General features: G+C 36.9%; 1 protein-coding gene and 2 pseudogenes across 1 annotated transcript; 2 read left to right on the forward strand and 1 right to left on the reverse strand.

The window, feature by feature from the left end:
- Nucleotides 1–100: 100 nt before the first annotated feature.
- LOC143552260 (QWRF motif-containing protein 7-like) lies at nt 101–1,486 on the reverse strand (annotated as a pseudogene).
- Nucleotides 1,487–3,890: 2,404 nt separating this feature from the next.
- On the forward strand, nt 3,891–5,953 carry LOC143552245 (nucleolar GTP-binding protein 1 pseudogene; annotated as a pseudogene).
- Nucleotides 5,954–8,044: 2,091 nt separating this feature from the next.
- LOC143552213 (F-box protein At5g51370-like) lies at nt 8,045–10,812 on the forward strand. Its single transcript, XM_077042487.1, has 2 exons — nt 8,045–9,591; nt 10,431–10,812. The coding sequence occupies exons 1-2, from the start codon at nt 8,351–8,353 to the stop codon at nt 10,702–10,704; spliced, it is 1,515 nt and encodes a 504-aa protein (XP_076898602.1). The 5' UTR covers nt 8,045–8,350; the 3' UTR covers nt 10,705–10,812.
- Nucleotides 10,813–13,339: the final 2,527 nt, after the last annotated feature.

A 13,339-nucleotide genomic window follows, 5' to 3' on the forward strand; every position in this document is an offset into this window, starting at 1 on the left:
CTGGAAAAAGGCGGTTCAATGGTGTTCTAAACTTCTAAACTACAACACGAGATACAGGCCGTTAGTCGGCGGTGCGAACAGTTGGCTGCCGTCACTGTTTTTAGTTTGTTTGAATTAGTTGACCTCTTAAGCTTCTCTCTTTTGCCTGTGTAATAATAAACATTTGTTTAGATAGTTAAAACTAAAAGTTTATTCTAAACTAATTAGTTTGTAGTTGAATGAAGCAGTGATCAGTGAATACCTTTAGAGACACAACATTAGTCATGCATGTTAGCAGCTCGGTCAATAACTCGGTTTCTTCTTTAGCGATAATCGAAAGCTCAGTCAACAGATAACAGGACTTTTCCGCCTGTTTCAAATATGGATACGACTCGTGTAATCTTTTAGATGAATGTGTGTTTTTAAAAAGTAAATTATTACCTCGTGAGAGAGTCTTGGGATTGTGCATTCGATGCTCTTTAAGAGCGTTGCAGCGGTGTCTAACGCGTCACGGACATCTGCAACATCTCCCTGTTTACAAAAAATATAATTAGTTTCGTTATATGCAAAGTGTGCGACACATATCAATAACTTAATAGTGACACCTTAGACTCGTGAAGCAGCGGGACGTTGATCGATGCCACTGATAACTTTCTAACCACTCGACCAACAGCTTCAAAGTTTTTAGCCTCCATTCTCGTCCATTTTTCTAATAAGAACAACTGCGAGTTCATTATATGATGCAACTTGATGTCGTTTTTGAGCTTCTCAATTTCCATTCGCTTCACCATGTTCGAGTTTCTTATTGCAAGTATCTCGAGCCACACGTTAAATAGTTTCTTCTATATAAAACATAACCATTAGCAACACATTGTCATTTTTGCCAAACATGATCTTGTTAGTTAGTTAGTTAGTTAGTTACCTCTGATTTGGTTCTAACAGTAGACATGGCAATTTCACACCTAGCATTAACAAACCGCCATTGCAATAACCGATTATTCATCAAAGTAAAACAACGCTTATCCGCCTCTTCGGTTGTCTTCATTTTTTTCTGCCTAAAGTACTTAAAAACTCCGCTAATTCCTCCACCGCCACACTCACCACCAACCCTGCCGCCAGGACTTGGCGACTTTACAGGTGGTGATGGTGACGGGATAGGAGCAACCCGCCCCGGAGACAGCGCCCACGCAGACGGAGAAGTTGGCTTTCTCCGTGGCAAAGTGTTTGCCCCACGGTCTTGAGTTGACTTATTCTTGACTATGGGACTAGTAACTCTAGTGTTGATAGTCATTGGCTATGGAAGGTGGATCATGGAATTACTATCCGAATCCGAATCAGAATTTTTATACCTTCTTGCTTTATTCGTAGACGTTGACCGAGTTTTACTTCTGGTGAACGAAGGAGATGTGTCGGGGTTGTCGCCTTTGTAACGTGACAAGCGGGACGGAGGGCGTGCTCCAACCGACGATGCAGTGTGATGACTACGCGATCGACGAAGATGATCCATTTTGAATATGTTGTGGTTATTAGAAAATGATTGAAGGTATTTATGGTTGCATGGATCTTTTCCTTTGACATATAATGTATCTATGTTATGTTGAGGGCACGTTTGGCATATATTTATTGAGGTCAACCGTTGACTTGCCATGCAATGTTGAGACAATGAGACTTGAGAGCATGTCTTGTCTGATTGTTTCCCATGACGTAAGTACTTGAACCCATTATGGGCTTTTGTGATTCCTTAAGGGTCCAAAACCACTTGCCTAGTTGTTCAAAGATAGAGCTTATGTCTCTTGATGAAGGTTTCAGTTTAATTCTTATTTAGGAAAAATAGTGTAATATAGAAGCAGTATAGTTTCCTTTAAATATATATAAAAAAAAAGTAATATTGGTTTTTATTAATCAAAACAATCATCTTTTGGTCACTGCTGGTCCCAACTAACGAACTGGCTTTTGATGGTCCCAGCTTTTAACGTATTTGTTCCTAACGGTTCGCGCCTAATAAAATTCTAACGTCGTTAGTTTCAGGTTGCCGGAAAAACGTTTTTTTTCCGGAAAACTCATAATTTTCCCGAAAACTCAACATTTTTGTTCCAAACATCTTGGTAACTTTGTATCAGACATTTAAGAACCTTTCGATAGTAAAAGTCTCAATTATTAAGGTCGCCGGAACCCCAGAACCATTTTCGGAATTGGCTGATGGTGCTCAAGTGGTGGTGGTTGGTTTGCGGTGAGTCAATTGGTGTTGGTGGCGGCGTTCAGGTGGTGTTTTCCGGAAAAATATTTTTTATAATAGTTTAGTTCTTAAATTCAACTAGGACTTAGGCCCACGCTTCACAACGGGACCAATATTGAACCGAAAAAACATACGTAAAAACGTTAAACCACGAACGCGTTGTGAGTTTACGCGAATTCATCATGTATCAAGTTACAACATTGAAACTAAACAAAAGAAATAGACCCCTCAATGCCAAAATACAACAAATTATCATATCTAAAACCAAAAAAACCAGAACGTTATTGTTGTGAACCGATGCAAATTTTGTTAATACCGGCGGCAAAAACATAAATTTGTAAACATGAATTTGTAAGAAAAAAACATATTTTAAAGGCGCAATCGTCGAAGCGTGGATATAAAAACATGTGATAACGGGATATTTTTGAATCATGATAAAACTTTCGATCATTGTAAGACCAACTATAAGAAATACGAAAGCATAGTTAAAAAAATAGTTTAACCAACAAATAAAACATGTAAAACCGAGACTTACCCAAATTTAAAGTTTAAAATTTTTGTTTGTTAAATTTTTGTAAAAAAAAATAAGTAAAAGTAATAAAAACCAAGTGATATATAAATCTCTATGTATTTTTTTAAAGTTAGAATATAAATAAATATAGATAACAAATATATAATAAAAGTTAATTAATAAGAAAATATAATATAATATAATATTATTAAATTGCAGTAAAATGAATAGTGTATTTATGAGTGGAAAAAAACGTTTTTGTGATATGTATTTAGCCCCCTTTAAAGCCCATGCATTCAAACCTAATTGCAATTTGTAAGACTAAAAAGCGTATAATAAATAAAAGCATAGTACCCAGCCAGCCAGCAAGCCGGTCTAGGGTTTTAGAGGTCGTCTTCAACTATTCAGCCGGTAACTCCTTCAATTCTTTAGCATCTAATTCATGCTTCTTCTACTTCGTGATTGATTAATTTCGTTATATGTTTACATCTGTTCATCAACTCAATCAAATATTTACTCTTCAGGTTTATTATTTCTTTTACGTTATTGTAATCGATGATGTCATTGCTTAGGGTTTTGTTAATTATTAATTCTCATGCTCGCTAGCAGCTTGGCATGTTTTGTATGGGTGAGCAGAAAACCGAATTAACAACTGAATAACCGAACAAACTGAACCGAAAAAAACCAAACCGAAGCATTAACCGACGGTTAATTTTTTTGTTTTTCAAAAAACCGATTTTTGGGTTTAGGTTCGGTTATCCATTTTAAAAAAACCGAACCGATTAGTCGAACCTATGTTTTCTACCATTGACGGTGATGAAGATTATGAAGATGCTGAAGACTGAGTCTAAACTTTGAAGATTAATAAGATAATGAAAGAATATTTTTGTATTTTGAATTCAATATAAACGAGGTACTCTGTTTTTTAAATTATCTTGTTTTAATGTCTACACACAAAAAAAAACGAAAATAACCGAAACCGAATAACCGAGAACCGATTGGATGGTATTCTAAAATAACCGATAGCTTCGGTTTGGGTTTGGGTTTCACCCAATATCCGAACCAAACGGTGCTCACCCCTAATGTTTTGACCTGTAGTTTTTTTAATGGCTGATTACTTTAAATATTAATATTATTATGCCTGTCATTTTTGCAGTATAATTTTCAGATATGGTGCAGTACAATTTCAAGAAAATCACTAAAGTCCCAACGGGGAAAGATTTCGTTGATATAGTACTCAGCCGAACACAAAGGCAGACACCTACGGTCGTTCACAAGGGCTATGCAATCAATCGCATCCGTCAGTTCTACATGCGAAAAGTCAAATTCACACAGACCAATTTTCACGAAAAGCTTACCACCATCATCGAAGATTTCCCGAGGCTTGACGACATTCATCCTTTCTATGGCGATCTTCTTCACGTTCTTTACAACAAAGATCATTACAAACTCGCCCTTGGTCAAATCAACACCGCGAGAAATCTCATTTCCAAAATCGCTAAAGATTATGTGAAGTTGTTGAAATATGGCGACTCGCTTTATCGGTGCAAAGCGTTGAAAGTTGCGGCTCTTGGTCGTATGTGTACTGTCACCAAAAGAATCGGTCCGAGTTTGGCGTATCTTGACCAAATCAGACAACACATGGCGAGGCTTCCTTCTATTGACCCCAACACAAGAACGATATTGATATGCGGGTATCCAAATGTCGGTAAAAGTTCGTTTATTAACAAGATTACAAGAGCCGATGTTGATGTGCAGCCGTATGCTTTTACAACAAAGTCTTTATTTGTTGGTCATACTGATTATAAGTACCTGAGGTATCAAGTGATTGATACACCAGGGATTTTGGATAGACCGTTTGAAGATCGTAACATCATTGAAATGTGTAGTATAACTGCGTTGGCACATCTAAGAGCTGCTGTTTTGTTCTTTCTTGATATTTCTGGTTCGTGTGGATACACGGTTGCTCAACAAGCAGCACTCTTTCACAGTATCAAGTCTTTGTTTATGAACAAGCCTCTGATTATTGTTTGCAACAAGACGGATTTGCAGTCACTGGAAGGGATATCTGAGGATGCCAAGAAGTTGGTTGAGGAAATGAAGTCGGAAGCGATGAAAATGTTAATCGGTCAAGGCGGCGAGGCGAGAGAAGGTGCTGATGTGCTTTTGACTATGAGCACTTTGACCGAAGAGGGTGTGATTGCTGTTAAAAACGCTGCGTGTGAACGGTTGTTAGATCAAAGAGTTGAAGTTAAAATGAAGTCTAAAAAGATAGACTCTGTTTTGCAGCGTTTTCATGTTGCGGTTCCAAAACCGCGTGATCAGAAAGAACGGCCCGCTTTTATACCACAAGCGGTTCTTGAAGCAAGAGCTAAAGAAGCAGAAAAAGAGAAGAAAAAACTTGAAAAGGATCTTGAAGAAGAAAACGGTGGTGCGGGTGTTTATTCTGCTAGTTTGAAGAAACATTATCTTCTTGCAAATGATGAATGGAAAGAAGATAACATGCCTGAAATACTTGACGGGCATAATGTTTATGATTTTGTGGATCCTGATATTTTACAAAGGCTCGAGGAGTTGGAGAAAGAAGAGGGTCTTCGGCAGGAGCAGGAAGATGATGAGGTGGACATGGACGTTGAGGATCTAACCCCGGAACAGCAAAAGGAGCTAGCTGCAATCAGGAAAAAGAAAAGCTTACTCATCAGAGAACACAGAATCAAAAAGAGCACTGCAGAAAGCCGACCCATCGTGCCAAGAAAGTTTGACAAGGATAGGAAGTTCACTTCTGAAAGAATGGGTCGCCAGCTGTCGTCTTTGGGGCTTGACCCGTCTAAAGCCATGGAACGGGCCAGAAGCAAGTCAAGGGGTCGGAAGAGGGAGAGGTCAAGGGATGATGATGATATGAATGTGGATGATGAGGGTTCGAATAAGAAGACGAGGTTGAGGTCGTTGTCCAGGTCAGGGTCCAGGTCAAGGTCAAGACCGCCAACGGATGTGGTGGTTCCAGGTGAAGGATTCAAAGATTCTGTTCAAAAGGCTAAGGCGTTTAAACTGGGTAGGGATTCTATTAAGAAGAGGAACAAAGACGCTAGAAAGGGTGAGGGTGATAGAGTTATTCCTAATCTGAGACCTAAACATTTGTTTTCGGGCAAGCGGTCTAAAGGCAAAACCGATAGGCGTTGATGATTATGATGGCATAATTTTGGTAAGTATTGCTTACAAGTTGTGATCTCATTTATTTTCATGTTTTTTTTGTTTGCACGTCTGATGATCCTTTGGTTTTTTACAGGATGACGGTGATCAGTAACAGTAATAATATAATAAGTGCCAAGCGTTTAGGTATTGTTTTTTAACAGAGTTGGTGAAATCTTTAGAGAAAAAAAAGAAGCTTGTAATCAATCACATATGGAAGAGGAACAGCACTTTGTCACTCCGTCGTTACCGTTGATAAGTTTAAGGTTTGTTATCGCTTGATATTGTTTGTTTTATCTGTTAGTTTCAACTTTTAAGATTCTGTTTTCGAGTTCAGAATGTTTTTGGTTTATTATTGTCGGAACCGAGCTATGATTTTTTTATTTGAGATATTTTATGACTTGTTATGTTTTGTTTTGATATATTAATTTGTTTCTAGTTCTAATTAAGCCAACTACATTGTATAAACATAAAACATTGAATATACTGAGAGAAAACAACCTAAAATAGTTTTAGTTCACCGGAAAAGGCGGTTCAATGGTGTTCTAAACTTCTAAACTACAACACGAGATATAGGTTGTTTGTCGGCGGTACGAACATTTGGCTGCCATCACTGTTTTCAGTTTGTTTGAATTAGTTGACCTCTTTTGCCTGTGTAATAATAAACATTTGTTTAAACTAATGTTTATTTCTAAACAGAATAGTATGTAGTTAAATGAAGCAGTGAACACCTTCAGACATTAGTCATCCATGTTTGTAGCCCGGTCAATAACTCGGTTTCTTCTTTTGCGATAATCGAAAGCTCAGTTAACAGATAACAAGACTACTCCGTCTGTTTCAAATATGGATACGACTCGTGTAACTTTTTTATCTCAGATGAATGTGTGTTTTTAAAAAGTAAAATATTACATTGTGAGAGTTTTGGGATTGTGCATTCGATATTCTTTAAGAGTGTTGCAACGGTGTCTAACGCGTTACGAACATCTGCAACATCTCCCTATTTACAGAATATAGTAATTTGTTTCGTTATATGCAAAGTGCGTGACACATATCAAGTAATGTTTAAAAACTTAGGATTGCGATAACTTAATAGCGACACCTTAGACTCGTGAAGCAATGGGACGTTGATTGATGCCACGGATAACTTTCTAACCACTCGACCAACGGCTTCAAAGTTTTTAGCCTCCAATCTCGACCATTTTTCTAATAAACTGCGAGTTCATTGTATGATGCAACTCAGGTAAACGGAACTGTTTTATTAATCTCATAATCACCTTTATTTAAATGTGAAACATAGACGGTAAATAACTAAACTCAAGGCAAGTCAATCTCGACCATTTTTCTAAAACAAAAGAGAAACCCTAAAAACAATACATGAAATAGGCCTTAAAAATTGCATATCTTCCGTAGGTGAACTGGTGAAATAACAAACTCCCAACAGTTGTCTTCATATTCATATTATCATTTGAATAACCTTCCTAAAACATGAAAAGTAGTGTGACACAATTCTACTACATAAGATTATTAGATCTGCAAATTTGTGTTTCACACATGTCATCTTTAAATTTTAGCAAAGCTTTCAACATTGACCCATTTGAAGCATTGGAATTTAAACATGACCGAACTAATTTAACTTTAATAGCATAGTAAATTCTAAGTTTGATTAACATGAGAAACACCTTGAAAATTGAGGGGCCAAATTTTCTGGTAATCCAAATGAAAAAGGTTGAAAAAACACGTATAACTGACAGAAACAAGTGACAAGCAAAATATTCATTATATGCATGTAAGTACAGCGTGCATTAAAATTGGTAGGCCTAGCACAGTCATTTTTTGTGAGTACCAAGCACTTTCAACTTAATATATATATATATGTAATATAATTAGTGATTAATATATTTTTAAACTTTTTAATATTGAACCAGCCTTTAAGGAAAATTTAATATTAATTTATTGAATTATCAGAATTATTCAAATATAAATATTGTATGTAACTGATAATATTACTACCTACCTATTCCCACTACTTGATTTAAACATAATACCTAAATATCATCAAATAAAAAACAATGGTCGTAACCAAACACAAATAGCACCGCTTTAATGCCCGGATAAAATATGCTCTCATTGTTTAATTTTCATGACTTTATCAAATAAAATAGATCATATGTTTAACATGTTCTCATTAGTTTCTTTCCCCCAAATCATTATTAATGCCATTAAAATACAAGATATAAAAAAATAAGATCTAGCAAGTTGCAAATTAATAAACTCAAACCTTGGTGGGACCCTCATAAAAAGAGCCGTTAACACTCAATTCAAAAACCCCCAAATCAAGAACCCATCAAAACCCTAACTCACAAATCTTGAAACCCAAATGCAAACTCAAAAATAATCAAATCAAACCCAAACCCACTTCCAAAATCAAACTCCAAATGTCTTCCTGTTCTTTAGAGAATCAAAACCCCAACAATTCTTCACCATTAAACTGGTCAACTCTCTGGTCAAAGAACAAGAAAACCCTTGATCACGTCGTCTTCTCCGCCATCCGCCGCCGTTCCTTCTACCGGAAACCACCACCGGCCCCACCAAGACCATCATCACCACCACCGCCACGGCAGCCCGAGAATTTGATAACTGTAAACCAAACCCTAAACATAAACAATGAAATCCCAGATTCTGATTTCCCGGATATTTCACCGCTTTCGGACGAAACCCTCTTCCGAATCGTGTCGAAAGTTTACGATGACTCAAAAAGTTCGGGTCTTTCGTTGGTATCGAAAAAATGGTTGGGTCTGCACGGGCGGTTGGTTAAGTCGGTTAGGGTGTTCGATTGGGACTTTGTTGTATCGGGTCGGATGTTTTTTCGGTTTCCGAATCTTATAGATGTTGATTTGCTTAATGGGATTGTGGTGTCAAGTAACTGTATAAAAAGTTCGGGTCTTTCGGTAGGTGAGTTCGGCCCGTTTCGTGTTGATTCGGATGTTTTTTTACCGAGTAACGTTAATTTACGAAATGTCACGGAAGTGGATTTTGGGCTGCAAATTTTGTCTAATTCGTACCCGAATCTGCAACGGCTAGTGGTTGCAAACTGTAGCGAAATTGGATTATTAAATCTTGCAGAGGGGTGTTTGACTATGCAAGAACTGGTTTTGCATAACTGTCATGATCAGGTTCTGCGCGGGATTGCAGCGTTTAAGAATTTGCAGATACTGAAGTTGATCGGGACGGTTGACGGGTTATACTTGTCGTTGGTGTCGGATATAGGGTTGACTATTTTAGCACAAGGGTGTAAGAGGTTAGTGAAGCTTGAGCTCAGAGGATGTGAAGGGAGTTACGATGGGATACGCGCGATCGGGCAGTGTTGTCAGATGCTTGAAGAGTTGACTTTTGGTGATCATAGGATGGACGACGGGTGGTTATTGGGTCTTTCGTTTTGTGAGAATTTAAAAAGTTTGAGGTTGGTTTCGTGTAAGCGGATTGATGAAAGCCCGGGACTTGATGAGCATTTGGGTTGTTGTCGGATGCTTGAAAGGTTGCATTTGGAGAGGTGTCAGTTGAGGGATAAGCAGAGTTTGAGGGCGATTTTTGTCGTGTGTCGGTCGGTTAGAGAATTGGTGGTTAAAGATTGTTGGGGATTGAAAGATGGCATGTTTGTTAGTGCTGGTCTTTGCAGGTACCTTTGTGTTTTCTTGATTTTTCAGTTTAGTGTTTATTGTTCTTTATTTGTTGGTATGTTAAAGATTTGCTTGCAGTCATCTGGTTTAAGTTTCTATATTAAAAATTGTATCTTGTTTAAGTTTAGTAATTTTAAAAGGGTGCCACAAAAGGTGTTAATTAGAGATGGGCAGTTTGGGTAACGGGTCAAAACGGGTTGTCGTTGAGGCTTTTGATGAAAAATCTTTCAATGTGGATCCGGTTGAACTGCCAACTTTTTTTGTGTTTTATTTATTAATAAAATACAATGCACGAATCGAACTACTTTTATACAAACTGTTTGAATCTTTCCTCTAGTAGCAATGATTAAGGATTGCAGATTCATATCCCCTGTTCATTGTCTTTTTTAAAGATTAAAGGTTGAAAATATTTATAAAAATAAAAAATATAAAAGTTGTCTTTTTTCTGAAAGATTGAATAAAGTTGGAATATAAAAAAAGGTCATGCTTGCGGATGCATAAAAACGGGTAAATTTTTTAGCGTAAAACCTTTTTAGCTAACGTTTTCCTACTTTACCTTTTTGGCCCGTTAAAGGTAAAACCCTTTTTTTACCACCCGTTTGACCCTTTAGAGATAAAACCATGTGTTACCTGTTTTGACCAGTAAAGTGAAAATTTTTGACCTTTTAGAGATAAAGCTCTATCTTACCCATTTGACCCTTTAGAGATAAAATTTTACCTGTTTGACCCATTAGAAATAAAAGATATACACCAAATCAACCAATTCAATTAGTAAACGGGTCGAAATTGGCAACCTTAGACAAACAAAATCTAAACTTGTTTTGTGTTCTACTAACAGGAGGCTAAAATTCTTGTCACTAGAAGGATGCTCAAGGCTAACAACAGGCGGTCTAGAATCCGTGGTCCTTTCTTTGAAAGAACTCAAAAATCTGCGGGTTATATCATGTAAAAACATCAAGGAAGACGAAGTCACTCCTGCACTCTCCACTTTGTTTTATAATCTTAAAGACTTAAAATGGACACCCAATAATCGATCTCTTCTCTCAACGAGTCTCTCGAGCTCGGGATTCGTTAAACGAGGGGGTAAGTTTTTCAAAAAGTTGCAAATTTGAAGAACTAAAGCTGTGAATTTGTTTATTGTTGTGTGTACTTGTAATAGTGCATTGCAGTGCACTTGTATTATTATTGTACAAGGTAAACTTTTTATAGCATTGTTGTTGTAATCAAGAAAGCAATGTTTTTACATAGAAAGACTTGAATAAAATCATCATATCTCATTATATAACAAAGAGTTAGCTATCATTTCTATACCTGTGGCCTGTGGTTTTTTAATTACGCAACTTCAGTACCGTTTTTGAATTCATTGCAACTGGATGTTTCACGTTTCAAAAACATGTCATTTTAGTACTTTTTTAGCCCCGTCTATTTTGTACGTTAAGTCATGGATAAAACGGTCATTTTGTATTTTTTTATTAAATTTCACATTGTTTTAAACCTGAGGTTTGGCTAACTACGCAACTTCAGTACGTTTTAAATATTTTTGCAACTGAACCTTGACGTTTCAAGTTCGTACTTTTTGTTAACCCCATCTATCGCATAAATGAGTTGTACAATGCTTATGCGTCGATGTTACATGCTTTGTTTTATCATGTTTCAGCACTATTTATTTTTCTTTTTATATAAAATTCACAATGTTATCAAATATCAACGCCCACACCACAACACACACGTTTACGTATAGGTGATCAAATCGGGTTGGTCAAAGGAACCGGAACCGGTTCAGAACCGGTTCCATTAGTCAACATCACTGTTTAAACCGGTTCCATGGTCGAACCGGTTAGGGAACCGAACCGGTTCCCCAACCCTCGGACCCGGAACCGGTGGAACCGGTTCTGACCGGTTCCTAAACCGGTTCTTACACTGTAACCGGTTCCAACCGGTTACAGTGTAAAATATTATTTTTTTTTTCGTTTTTCGTTTCCGCTGCTTGTGTAGGTGATGATTTGTGTTCTTCTGATTTCTGAAGAGGCTCATGCTACTTTTGTTGTTCACCCACAGAGCAATGGTAAACAACATATTGAACTTAATGCTATGAGTGTCAGCGTGTTTGAATTGATTAGTCTGTATCGTGTATCGTGTAATGGTGAACTTAAATCTGTATCGTGTTACATTTGTTGAGTTTGCTATGTATTATAGTCTTTTGGCTTACGCAAGTCAAATGCTGAATTATAATCAAGAGCAGTGTTATACGATTCGTATTTGTATAACATGTTAAATAAAAAAACAATTAACATAAAATTCATTTTATTTACTTTAAGAAGTTCAAAAAAAAAAGGTTACATATTTTAAAATATTCAAAAACAAACTAACAAAACATTAAACTTATAAATATAAAGTTGTGACATATTATTTCTAGAAAAAGCCTTCTTGTTCGTCGTAATTATTGAGTGGCGACTTATTCAACAGAATTACTTGTAGAAACGCCTTCTTGTTCGTCGTGCACTCGAACATCAAGTGGTGTTTCGTCTTCCAGAGTAGTTACGTGTTGAACACGATCGATTGAGTCCAAGTGATCCTTCAAGCAAATGCACATCTCCACCGACTCCGAATTCAGTCTTATTCTTCTCACCGATATTACCCTGCCACTAAGAGAAAAAGCAGATTCCGAAGCTACCGTAGAAGCTTGGGCGGTTAGTAAATCACGGGCCATGGTGGCAAGAATCGGAAACTCGGTTTCCTTTACCTTCCACCAAGCCAAAACATCAAAAGTGCCATATTCCTCTTCGGATAAACCGGTAGAGAAATCATATGCACTATACCTTCCTAGTTCGCTTGAAGGGGTGTTACCCCTTTGTTTTTTAGCCGTTACGTTGTGAACGGTGTTCATAAGGCTAATCATGGGGTCTCGTACTCTAGTAGCACTTGAACTTGATGAAGACCCCCCCGGCGTAGGCATGTGTATGTTTGACCCATATTTATTTATATAAAAGTCATACATAAATTTAAAATTCAAGTTAAAATCATTTTGTGCCTCTATTGAAAAGTTTGGGTCAACTTCATGCATATCTAAGGCTGAAAAAATTTCGTCTATCACACATTCAACCCCCGTAACATTTTAACATTGGGTTTAAAGCGGCGGCGCAAGTAAAAATCGGTGGCAATTCAAGAAAGTATTTTTTTAATTTAAACTTCATTGGTAATATGATGTTTGAAAACATTGGACTTTTATTTTCAAATTCTTTAATATTGTTAACGATTAAAAATAACTCCGAAAGAACCAAGGGACTTGTCGGATAATACGTTCCCGATAGTTTCGTAGTTGATGTTTTAAAAACTTCAAGAAAAGTCGATAAGTCATTGATAATTTCCCATTTCTCATTTGAAAAGGGGATTGCCAAATCATTCTCGGCAAGACTAGAATGAAACATTTGTAAAGTTTCTCTTTGTTTCAAAGCACTTTGAAACATTATGCAAGTGGAATTCCATCGATGAGGTACATCCCAATTAGCTCCCAAAGCTTTTCTTCCCGTATCTTTACAAAATTTTCTATAATCCATTTGTCTTTTTTTACTTTTCTTAAAAACTTCATGTAGCATTACTCTAAAATCGTTTATAACCGATGTAACCTCATCCGAAGCAAGTCCGTCTTGCACGATTAAATTAATGATATGTGCAACACACCTTGAGTGAAAAAATACACCATTGCAAATCGGCGTATATTTTAATTTTAATTTATCAACCGCCGAT

This window comes from Bidens hawaiensis, unplaced genomic scaffold, assembly GCF_021521415.1.
Source record: "Bidens hawaiensis isolate Kalapana, Puna unplaced genomic scaffold, B.hawaiensis_p1.1 tig00016829_1, whole genome shotgun sequence".
Taxonomy (NCBI): Eukaryota; Viridiplantae; Streptophyta; class Magnoliopsida; order Asterales; family Asteraceae; genus Bidens; species Bidens hawaiensis.